At 39.0% G+C, this 13,019-nt stretch overlaps 1 protein-coding gene across 3 annotated transcripts in view; it reads right to left on the bottom strand.

Moving 5' to 3' along the window:
* The window catches only part of NEK11 (NIMA related kinase 11), a 269,267-nt gene extending 256,280 nt beyond the window's left edge, over window positions 1–12,987 (bottom strand). For 2 of the 3 annotated variants that reach the window (XM_030330176.1, XM_032594670.1), the window contains exons 1-2: window positions 12,870–12,987; window positions 9,642–9,910 (exon numbers count right to left, since the gene is read on the bottom strand). In XM_030330176.1, coding sequence (XP_030186036.1) covers window positions 9,642–9,811 — 170 coding nt within the window. In that variant the 5' untranslated portion in view covers window positions 9,812–9,910; window positions 12,870–12,987. The remainder of the gene's footprint in view (window positions 1–9,641; window positions 9,911–12,869) is intronic. The other variant, XM_030330179.1, reaches the window with a different exon arrangement.
* Between the last annotated feature and the right edge of the window lie 32 nt (window positions 12,988–13,019).

The raw sequence follows: 13,019 nt of genomic DNA, 5'->3' as shown, positions 1-13,019 counted from the left end.
TGACCCGGCCAAAATGAAACTGCAGGTTTCCCTGCATCCTACTCATCCTAAAATATTTTATTTATTAGTCATCTATCATCTGTAAATATTAAAAACCAGAATATAAGCTCATGGCTTCTTTTATGCTAATACATGCAGGAAAGGAGCCTCAGGATAATGTAAATCACTTACCCCAAAACATCGTCGACTTCATTACCATGATTGAGGCAAGTCAAAGTAACTGTGCACCCTTGCATTTTATTCTCTTTTTCCTTCCTACCTCCCGAACCTTCAGTGTTGTAAGATGGCCAGAAGCTCAGAGGCTTGACTTTATTACAGACAGAGAACTGGCAAAGCCCAAAGTGAAGCCCAAGTTCAAATTTTCCCTTCCCGCATTTACCTAAGATGAGCTGATGCACAAAATCCTCCAGAATGTGAACTGCTTTAAAAGAAACTTTAATATCCTTTCATATTACAATGTCTCTTAAAGGATTGAAGATTAAGGGAAACATGATCACTATGTGAAAACCTGATGAAAACTGTTTTCTAGCAGGGCAAATTGGACAGAAATCATTCGTTTCCTCCAAACTGTTTTTATGACTCCATTGCATAAACCACTGAATCCTATTAAACTAAGTCAGCCCACTCAATAACCCAATCCTCCCATCACAGATACCCACTGGGGAGAAAGCCCTGGTACAATACAGGAATAATAGCTTTAATAAGAGTACATAAAATGGGCTCAAAGTTGGACTCATAAAATTTAATGTTTTGTTTAGAATGAGTCAAAACTGAAAGTACAGATATGCTAAAATGATTAAATAAGTCAGACAAATCCACAAATAGGTGCTCGTGGTGCAATATATGCACACTAGCTTTGCAAAAGGCTACCAGCTATTAAATAGCGGAAAGTACTGTCACATCCTGAATCACTGAAAGCTTGTTTCAAGTATTCTAAAACTCTATGCATACTGGTAAGAACTACTACTCATTCTTAATTATTTTTTGACACTGTCAGGCTACTATAATCAATTTATTAATTCACTAAGAGGAAATAATGTCCTGTCTTTTTATAAACGGTGAAAACTTATACACAGAAAAGGCAGCTTTCAATGCATTCCTTACAATACGAAAACTGATTTCTCCATTTCTCACTGTGTCAGAAATAAGCTTGAAAATGGATGAAGTCCTTTTTTTTTCTAATTACAACTGAGTGTGTCAGCATATGTGGCCATAATTCATAAGTGGCCCAAATATGCTTCAGAATGGAACAGAATGCCCATCATTTCTCAGTGATTGAAGCTTGGTTCTTCATTAGTTTTCCAGGGTGATACCAATGACAGAAAGGGGATATGCTGCAGTGATCATGATATCAAATCTCTGAGGATGCGAAAGGGCACAACAGTTTTTAACTCCTACTTCAGAGAGGTTACTAGAACCAACTACAGGGAGCCAATTGATAGTAAAGCCATACAGCGGACAATTATGCAAGCATTTATTTTTTCTTAATGTTTATTTTTGAGAGGGCGAGCAAAAGCGGGGTGGGGGGGCAGAGAGAAGGTGACAGAGGATGCCAGTGGGCTTTGTGCTGAGGGCAACGGGCCCATGTGGGGCTCAAACTCACAAACTGTGAGATCATGACCTGAGCCAAAGTCTGAGGCTCAACCAAATGAGTCACCAAGGTGCCCCGCAAGCATTTTAAATGATGCTATTAAGGGGTGCCTGGGTGGCTCAGTCACTTAAGCATTTGACTCTTGATTTCAAATCATGAGATCAAGCCTAGAGGCGAGCTCTGTGCTGACAGTGAGGAGTCTGCTTGGGATTCTCTCTCTCCCTCTCCTCCCACTTGTACATGTGCACACGCTCTCTCTCTAAGTAAATAAGTAAACATTTACAAATAAATAAAGTGATGTCTGTAAGAGGACTTAGTAACATGGGAAAATACGGGGTTCCTAGGACATTTAAAAAAACTATGTGCCATGTCACAAATTTCTAAGAAAGCAATCGGTCAATGTTTTAAACTTAGTTTGAAAGCTTCAGAAACCAGTGTGGATTTGATTACAACTGGGGACTTCATGTCCAGGTTTTGTTCCAACCTTTGTCTTCTTAAACAAGTACAGATGGCACCTACACGCATAGCCCATAAAGCTGTGGAACTGGATTTGGTTCCTGGAAGGAAGGTTCCTGGTATCTGTGGCAGTGGCAATCATTTACATGGCCTCACAGGCCTCCACTGAGAAGAGGACCCAAAAACAAATTGGGGATGTCGTTGGTGTTGCTGATGTTACAATCAGACAGTCCAACAGGCTTATCTATCCTCGAGCTCCAGATCTGTTTCCTATAGAGTTCAAATTTGACACCCCTGTGGACAAACTACCACAGCTGTAAATCGAGGCAGCTGATGTCAAATTCTTATGAACACTGAACTCGGCCTGTTGTACATAGTCCATAGCAAGTGCTGGATTGAGCCTTTCGTTAGTAAGGAAAAACACATGGTAGGCATTCCAGGGCTAAATATTAATTGCATGGCATTCTATATGTATACACGAGTGAAACATATTTAATGATATAAATTACTTATTGAATTTGCTTTCTTTTGTAGCAACCTAGGAAGTTGTATTTTGGAAGATATTTGAAATTAAGTAATTCTCGGACAAAACGTTTTTCAAAACTAAAAAAAATAATAATAACATGGGAAAATACTTATATCTTAGTGCTTCAAAAAAAAAAAAAAGATGCAAACTTATACAGACACTGAGCAGAAGCGTTCTCTCGCCCTTTTGCCTAGTTCGGTGGTCCTGGAAGTGCAGTCTTCAGGTCAGCAGCAACAGCTGGTAGAGATGCGCCTTCTCAGACCCCACCCAGATTTGCCAAGTCACAATTTTGGGAGGAGAACCCAGCAATCTGTGTTTTAACAGCCCTCCAGGCAATCTTCTGATGCCCAATAAAGTGAGAAAACCACTAGCTGGTTCCTAATCGTCCTTCAGGTCTCAGCTGAAACAACATGTTCTTGGGAAGCCTTGCCTCCCCCAGTGCCACCCTGCCAGCTTAGAAGGGTCTATCACACCTCAGAGCAACCAAGACTTTCCTTTCACAATGGTTATGGCAGCTTGTAATTACTTTTATGATTATACAATTAGCATTTTTCCCTCTCACTAGACCAATATTCTAAAGCCTAGCTGCACATTCAAATCACCTGGAAGCTCTCGAAAATCCAGATGCCTGGGGTGTGGTCCAATTAAAACAATGTACTGGGGTATGGCTCAAACATGTATTTTTTTAAAATACCATGATTCCATTCTTTGGCCAAGGTTGAGAACCACTAAACTCAAGCTCCTTGAAGAGCAGGTGACCAGCAAATAGTGACCAACATCTGTTGAATAAACATGTGGAGTTATTTTTTTTTACTTTTATTTATTATGTGGGTGTTTTTTTTTAATCTTGCACATGGTACAAAATTACAAATGTACAAAAAGGATTCAGTGAAAAGTAAGTCTCCTCATTCTCACCCTCCATCTCTGAGGCAACCACTGTGACCAATGCCATATGTTTCCTTAGAAGAGTGAATAAATATTTGTCAACACGTACGGAAAAGACCAGCAGTTGGATGGCAGGATTATACATTTTCCAGCTTTATGCACACCTGCACTTTTTATTAAATGTATGTATATTAGTATCAGTACAGGAAAAGGAGGTACCCTAAAGATAACTGAATGTACGCATATCCAGAGCTATTTAGGAGATATACCCTGGGTCTGACGGTTCTGAGAAAAATGGTCACTTTGGAATGATGTTCTGTGTTATGAGGAAGAGACCCTTTATTTGGCTTAAACAAATAGCTGTCTATTCCACCCACTTCATTTTGTTTTATTTTCACTTCTGATTAGATATTCAGCTTCTCCAGAACTTGCATCAGAAAATGGTTGAGGGCACATGAAAAGAGATACTATTCACTCTAGGCCCTGAATTAAGAAGTGGCATCACAATTTGCACATCTGTCTTGCCTGAATCTAGTTAACAGGAAGCCCTATCAAGACTGACCATGACTAGGTATATTAAGATGAAAAGCTGAGGACTGGATCCTAGTGTGGTGGCTAACTACGGTTCTGTCCTGCAAGGCCCTGACCTCCTCAGCTCCATCCCTACTGATGATTGTATCTCAACACCACATGCTGGAACCGGGGTATAAATCTGAGATGCTCTCAGAAGAGACTGCGCTTAGAAGAGCAATCTTCCACTAATGGACCCAGACTGCTGTGGGTTTTATTTTTATGATTGTTGTCACCCTTTTATGACTTTTCACCTCCCTTACTTTTAAGGTCTAAGACCTCTCCCCTCTGCTGTCAGTGCGACTAATCCTAGCAGCAACTCTTAGCCCACTCTCGTCAATCTTGTTTCTGTGGCTGGGTGGGAAATCTGCCTGTTAGAACTTTTAAAAATCTGCTCTACTACAGGCCCAAAAGCTCTCCTGGGAGGCAAGGACCTGGGCTTGAGGCCATTTCTCTAAGGACTTGCTAACCTTTCCTACTTAACTCCAGTCCTTATCTCATACGGTAGATATATAATACTGGGAAGAAATGCTCTGTGGAGAGAGAATGCATTTGCATGTTAACAATGTTGGCCATATTTAGGCAAAGGCCAATGTGTAGGTGCACAGATAAAGAAAGAAATATTTGGATATTTACACCACAGGACCAAGAGGGGAAAAAATGAAAGCTCTCTATAATGCACAGAAACTAGCAAAATAAAGACTGTAGGTAGCTAGGAAGGGATCTGGGCACTGGCCATTCCAACATCTCTGAGAGCAACCTGCCACACAAGTGTTTAAACCCCGTACCATTTACTAGTTGTTTTCTACAGGTTAGTTCTATCCCTCTTCCAGACTGGAGGCTCCTGAGAGCCAAGCCTTATCTCCTATTGCTTCAGTCTCCTCGCTGGTGTTCAGTATAAAGCAAAGGTTTAATATATAAATTAAATACTTATGAGTCGACAAACTTTTACAAAAGACGACAGCACAAAATGAACTCTAAATAATAATGTCACTGTATTTTAAGTTGATGAAATTTAAAACAGCATTATAACCAGCATTCAATGCTAAGATGAAAATTCTAAATTCATTACAACTGTGGCCATGATTAATCATGTACAACTAATCATGTACAAGTTTAATCATGTATCTTAGGGTAAGGTAAGATTACTTCCTTAACATCTCTTTTCTATTAAGTTACATGCACTATGCTAAGAACCAAAGACCTTCTTAGCTCATCACTTATGGATTTGCTTTTAAAGAAAAAGGTCTGACAGGGGCGCCTGGGTGGCTCTGTTGGTTAAGTGTCTGACTTCGACTCAGGTCATGATCTCACAGTTCATGTGTGAGTTTGAGCCCCACGTCGGCTTCTGTGCTGACAGCTCAGAGCCTGGAACCTGCTTTCAGATTTTGTGTCTCCCTCTCTCTCTGCTCCCCCCACCACCCCACTCACATTCTGTCTCTCTCTCTCTCTCTCTCAAAAATAAACATTAAAAAAATTTTTTAATTAAAAATAAAGTCTGACAGCTTAACAAAAATATAAAATTATGAAGTTGAATTAGAACAATATTTAGGAATATGAATTAACATTATCATATCCCCACATTCATTAGACCAGAGTTTCTAGAATCATGAAAGAAAATATTCCCAAATATTGGTTTATAAATTTCATGATACAGAATAAAAAAACCCCTCTGTGTCATTCAATACTCATTTAAAGTTTAATTTCATACTACTGTGATAACCAAAAAAGGAATGCCCGATCTTTATGCCAAAGAGAAAACTCTCTCCAAACACACACTAATCAAATGTCATGGCTATAGTTTTTTGTTTTTTGTTTTATCCCATAGCAAATGCAGAAAGTCAATAAAAATGTAAAGGAATGTGGTATTTACACTGTAATTAAAATTCACAAATTCACAGAATATGAAAAATGTCAATGGTAGAGTGATGCCCCCAAGTGGCATAATGATAAATTGCAATACTTTGATGGAAAAGTTAGAATAGCTATTCCCTTTTGTCAAATTCAATTAAATCTAAAAGTGCATATTACGTAAACCTAGATTTCATAGGGGCTAGTAATAAGTGTCCTGTAGACCACCTCAGACTCATAGTACACCCAAGTCACTCTTTTAACTAGAGAAGAGATAGTCTGGTATATAAAGGTTATGATATACTTTCCTTATAATCTCAAACAGTTAGGGGTATGTCTGCAAAACAATGAAGGGAGTCAGATCTACTTTGATTTATTAAGGGAGGAGCATTCACAACATTATATAAATCTTTTCAGAAAGTATTATTTTCTACCCATCTCTAATATTAACCAATTCCCTATGTTTATAGCCCAGTATGTAAAGTAGAATCTAAAATTTTATGTAACCAAATTGCTTGGACAATGGGTAGTGCTAATTAATGTGCTTTTCTCACTAACTAAAGATTCAATTGTCAACACTGTGGGGAAAGAATCTTTAAAAAATGAGTTTAGTTTCTGCCTCTGTAACATGTATGAAACATAATCACTGATAAGTTGCTATTTTATGTAGCTAAAAAGTCAACATTCCGAGGATCAATTGCTTTTGGACAGTCATAGAGATACAAAAGAATATGACAATAGAATTGTTACAATCTCAAGAAAGATTCTTGAAGAAGATTTTAAAATCACATGCCTGATAGCAGATTGCTTGGAGAGATTTCTCTCTTAAAAGTGGAATACAAAAGAAAAACTTCCTGTTAATAGAGAGTAAAGTTATTGGGTCGTGACTAGATAAAGTTTTGGTAGGCTTCCTTTAATTATTCCTATAACTTGGATTGTTTATAAATAAGATGAACCTCAACTGTTATTGAGTGATAATTATATATAAGGTAATGTGATATTCTATATTTTATGCATATATTTACAAATATATCTTATATTTGTTTTTATATTATATATTCCTTATTAGATAATATATGTTTATCTGGATGTTTTATACGTATATAGATATTTTATTTAACCCTATTTCAATCCTATGAGGTTTAATACCCATTTTACACATAAGAAAACTGAAGCTCAGATGAGGAACCTGCATAACGACTGGCTTTACATTTGACCTGTTCACCTCCAAACCCTGTGGTCTTAACTGTGACACTTACTGACTTCCTTCTAGCCTTCTAGGATTTTGTGAGCAGCCACAGCCATGATTCTTCATGATTTTAGCAAAGGTGTAAAATCAGATGTCTACAGAGATAGGCAGTGGGTATAAGAGACAGTGAAGAGTGGTAAGACACGGCTAATTGAAGAGTACAGGTTCTGTCTGAAGGGGGCAGCTGCTACCCAGCTCCAGCCCATATTGGCTATATAGCATCAATGTTAGCAAATGTTACCAAATCTTTTTTTTTTTTCCAAGAGAAGATGAAAAGCTCAATCTTTATGAGAATGTACATTTTTAAATACTGGCAACTAATTTAGACTAAAAACAAAAACCCCACTATGCAGGCCAAACAAAACACATCTGACGGCTGAATGTTGTATGTAATATGTATGTAGAGATTCTGATGATGAATGATTCCTTTTCAAGAGATTCTACACCAGACTTTTCGGTGTCAAATAATTTGTCAATTATCCTCACTGTTGGATTCATTCCACAGACGGAGGCTTCATCTGCCATCTTCAGTTCAAATCAGGTATTTTTAGACCAATGCAAGTACAGGAAAAGTTATTGGCAAATCACATCCCAACCAACCAGCCCCTTCCTCTCTCATTTCTGCACCCTTCCTCCAATACACGCATATACACTACACTCCCATATACTATGGGTGCATATACACCCATTATCTCAAGTCTGAAGCTTTCAAGTTTGGTCTTCATATATCTTATTTTACATTCGTTTAATCAACTTTTTAGCCCTTCTGTGAATTTCCTTAAAATTCTTCATATTCCTTACTCATTAAAGAAACCAAAATTGGATATGATCTTTATGATGAGAGACAGAAGAAGAAAAATGTTCACTTTTAGCCCTTTTAGCCCAGAAGACTGATCTATAGCCTGCATAGTTCCAATAAGGATCAAAGACGTACTGGTTGCTACATTCTTAAAGGGTCTCATGACTGCCTGCACATCTCACAAATAGTTAATATCAAGCTGAATGATAAGCACCAGAGAAATCTTGTGAAAGTAGTTTTACAAGCAGAAATTCGAAGAAAACCTTTATGATCTACTACTCTCTGCATATCCCCTCCCCCTTGAGCAGTAGGCATGTTACCACCAGCTTCATACAACAAAGGTGCAGCTCTTTCTGCCCACAGGTCCTGTCCCTGTGCTATAATAAAAGCACCTTTTTGCACCAAAAACGTCTCAAGGATTCTTTCTTGACTGTTTGCCTGTGGCCCCACCTCATTTACAGTATGATGTACACAAGTCCTGGGTCAGATTTAGGTCTTACTCTCAATGTTTCCATAAAGGTACTCTGTTAATTTTCAGAAATTTATCATCCTGTTCTACATGGCTGGAAGAGCACCTCTAGGATTTATGGAAAAGAAGTCTTTGATAGGAGTCGTGAAACCTGTTCTAAGGACACTGTCATCATTCCTCATAGAGGAATTCAATGAAAACTATGGATTCTTGATAATTACTTTGTAAAATTCTGGACACAGAGACCATTTAAAAGGTTGAGTTTGAAAATAAAATAGCAGCACCAACATTTACTTTTCTAATTCCTATGTAATATTAAGAAGTAGAAAATGTTTATCACACTGATATTAAATCCAATGAGCAAAAGCTAAAAGAATTTTGAGTTGACTTAAAACCTCCAAATAAAAGAATAGATTATGGGATGGAAATTTGTTTGCCTAGAGTTAAAGGCTGACATCTTGGATCATTTTTACTTCTGCCTTCTCTTTTTTCCTGTTTCTGACATACAAGACGTACAAGTTTTTTATCCTAACTCCAATTCCAACTAACTTTTCATTGTAGCAAATTCAAACAACTTCAAGCTAAAAATGAAGATTGATCCTTATCGGTAGCAGACATTTTCTCTACCTTGACAATTTAACAGTCCCATCAAAATCAAAGAAAAGGAAGTAACCAGAGGATCCTCAATATAAGTTAATTTTAGATGGGAGCTCCTGTTTGATTTAAATGTCCTAAGGGAGCTCCTGTTTGATTTAAATGTCCTAATTTGAGAGTTGTATGACTACAGACTGAAAAACTCCTCCATAGAAGAAAGCCAAAGAAAATTAGTACCATATTTCCTTTTAGTACACCCTATTCACCTCAAGTGTGAATTATCATTTATTTGCATTTCATAACATTTCTAAAACTGCCTTCATTATAAACAATTCTTACTTTCTCATTCAAGAAGTCCCAATCAAGTTAAGTGGAAGCAACGTTGTAATTGAGACTCTGGTATGCATAAAAATCTTATCTCCACTTAATCTACTCCATCTCCCTTCTCTAGGTCGTTTGGTACTTCACTCACCTACTGAAATGGCTTTAAAAACCTTATCTGGAGACATCATTCAAGAAGCTTTTCTGTTGCTTATTCAATTCTGACCACCTTAAATGCAAAAAGCAAACGGTACTCCATATTCTTAATCAGCTAAGAGCTACGCATACAAGGCAGCCAACTCAAAATGCGTATGAAGTATTTTTACTTACAATTCCTCTCCTTGTTTTGCTTTCTTGTCTGAGACCAGATAGACAGTTCCAAAACTTCCACTACCAAGTTTCTGTTGAACTACATATCTTCTTGCAATCAAGGTCTTTGGATAAGCAGAAAGGGCTATTGGTCCACTCACACACTTAGCAGCCTCTTGGAACTTCAGCATTGCTCCAAATGAGAGAGAACTAGTTTATCTGTTTATAGAAATTTAACTTCGAGTCTCCTAGGAGATCGTCAAATTAATCCAAGTAGCGTCAGTCAATCCCTGAAAGATGAAAAGTCCAGAGATCAGGTCTAAAGAATGTCGACAGATTCCTAACTATGTGTATGTTTCTGACCGTGATGCTTGCACCCTGAGTAATGGATTCAATGACACCACATTTAATGACTTGAGAGAAAAATGTTAAAAGGTAGAGATATTGCAGATTCTAATAGAAGACAGTCACAGGAAGAGAGCCTTCCCTCATACATCTGAATGAATATAGCAAAACTGAGTTACAGTTAATCTGTTTAAGATTTATACTCCCCACTTACTTAAAAAAAATCCAAATTTAAGAACATTATAATTTCCTTAAATCTATACATTTGCATTAATCTTTTTGTAATTCTTTTTTGAAAAAAAAATTTTTTTTAACGTTTATTTATTTTTGAGACAGAGAGAGACAGAACATGAACAGGGGAGGGTCAGAGAGAGAGAGGGAGACACAGAATCTGAAACAGGCTCCAGGCTCTGAACTGTCAGCACAGAGCCTGACGCGGGGCTTGAACTCATGAACCGCAAGATCATGACCTGAGCCGAAGTCGGCGCCCCAATATTTTTGTAATTCTTTCTTCCTACCTTATGTCTGTTTTGATTAACAAATAGTGAGTTAGGATTCGGGGTGCCTGGGTGGCTCAGTCGGTTGAGCATCCGACTTCGGCTCAGGTCATGATCTCACGGTCCGTGAGTTCAAGCCCCGCGTCGGGCTCTGTGCTGACACCTCGGTGCCTGGAGCTCGCTTCAGATTCTGTGTCTCCCTCTCTCTCTGCCCCTTCCCCTGCTCATGCTCTACTCTCTCTCTCTGTCAAAAATAAATAAACATTAAAAAAAAATAGTGAGTTAGGATTAGACTAGAAATCAGCATAGAATTTCTTTCTGTAGACATTAAACCATTGTATTTGCATCTATTAGAATACATGTGAAGAGGAAGAAAGACTTCGGAATAAATTCTTTCCCCTCCTAAACAATTTCTGATCCAGTTTCTGAAGTTATTATACACACTATGTAGAGAGTAATCTCTCTGAATTGGAAACAAGAAGTGTCACAAATCCAGTTCAAACCAAAAATTGTATTTTAACGATAACTGAATATAAATGTGTTGTAATTCCTCAAGAAACTATAAATGCATAGCAGGATTATGAAAAGTAGGGCTATTCCATATGAGTGTGTGCCCAGTAAAGTCATTTCTATTTCATCAAAATGTAAATGTCTTTAGTAATGATGAAGAGTGGGTTTTGTTTTAAATCTATGAAAATATGATTTTAAATTGAAGACTGTCTATGCCTTGGAGTCAAGTTTCCATATGCAACTATTCCAAAGCTGTAAGACAAAAACTGCTTGTGTATAATGATAACACAAGATGTTATCTGTGTTTTGGGGTATATGACCAACAGGCTTCACATGGTGGTGGCAATTACAAAAATCCTCAGAATAGAATATAAATGGTAAATGTCCATTTACAGCATTTTTCTTCTTGAAATAATGCATTAATCAGTTCAGTTTTACCTGATGCCAGTCAGAAGTATTCTAGTAACCAGCTTAAAAAAAAAAAAGAGAGAGACAGAGAGAGGTGCTTGGCTGGCTCAGTCAGTACAGCATGTCACTCTTGATCCCAGGGTTGTGGGTTTGAGGCCCACACTGGGCGTGGAGATTAGTTAGAAATAAAATCTTAAAAAAAAAAAAAGGAAAGAAACCAAATTATCCTGCGGTTGTGTCTCATGAGAATACTAAAACAACATTAACATTGGGTTAGAACTTCAGAGCTGGTGCCTATACCTCAAAATCCCTGAATAAATAAAAAATTATGTCAGATTATCAAGATCACAGAAAATATTAGTGAAGTCTACTACTGAAAAAAGCAACTGGAGAGCAGGCCTCCAGATGTGTATTTTATTTGCTTTCTGTGGTCCCATAAAAGTGATACTTTCTGGCCAAATTAAGCTGTTAAGATAAATGCATGGACTTAACAGCTTTTTCAACTGAAAAGGACCCTTCAAATCACCCAGTAATTCTCCTTATTTTAGAGGTGAGATGAAGGTCCCTGTTTAGTGAGAGACAGAATGGTTCTGAAAGTCCAATTTCCCAGTGGCTCCTATTTGTAAATGAGCTTTTAAACCCAGCAACGTCTAAGCAGTCTGGCCTGGGCCACAGAGTTTCCTTTGGCCCAACCTCCCAGACTCAGCCCTGACGCCCCCTTCCCCAGGCCACCTTCAGACCGTCACTCCATTAGTCTCCTCTCTTCAAACACAGAGCTACCCTAGTAGGTAGAGGGCAGTCTAGATTCCAAAACAACCTGTTCTCTTGTCAACGTTCCCTCGCGCCCACCTCAACGAAGGTTGTGAATGAACTTGAGCGCCAGGGACACACTTCTTTATCTCTCTTTGGCGCCTGTCATCTAGTAGGTGTTCAATAAATTTTTTCAGGGCAAACAAGCGTCCAGCCGACCGACTGTGGCCCAAGGGAGAGGGGGAAAAGTGTGCGTGGCGTGAGGAGGAAAGAGATTTACAAAGTTGGATGGGAACCGTGAAAAGGTGAGATTACCTCCTTGTGCAACTGACCCTTAGACAAAAGACATGAGAAGGAGTGTTTATCATAGGTTGAAGTCAAATAGCTCTCCTCCCTGAAATGAGAGGAAGCAGATTTGACACCAGATTCTGCTAAAGTACAACGCTAACCTTAAAGGTAAACTTTAACCTTAAGTTTAACATTCCTTGCCTCAACTTCTTTAAAAAAAAAAAAATACACTTTCGCAAAGCGGGTTAACATATTTCGAGGAGGCGCCGGCAACCGTTATTCTCCGGAGACTGGAGCAGATCCGGGAGGAAAGTAGCTGAGGGGAGTGAAGAGGTCGCGGGCATGGAGGCCCAGGGATGCGGATCTTGGCTGGGGCAGCCCGACGCCATCACCTTCCCCGGCTTTGGGGAGCCCGGCACGCCCCGCGGAGCGCCCTTTGCCTTTCGCATACCTTTCGCTGTCGAGGGCGCAGGAGCGGCGGCGCCGGGGCAGGCCCACAGTCCCACCCGTGAATGGGACGTACGTTGGGCAGGTCCCTCGTAGGCGCGACAGCACCGCGGAGCTCCAGGGCCTCCCGGCAAGGTTGTTGGGGACCGTTGCC

This window comes from Lynx canadensis, chromosome C2, assembly GCF_007474595.2.
Source record: "Lynx canadensis isolate LIC74 chromosome C2, mLynCan4.pri.v2, whole genome shotgun sequence".
NCBI classification, from domain to species: domain Eukaryota; kingdom Metazoa; phylum Chordata; class Mammalia; order Carnivora; family Felidae; genus Lynx; species Lynx canadensis.
Note: the sequence above shows the minus strand (reverse complement) of the source record. Positions and strands in the feature narration are given on the sequence as shown.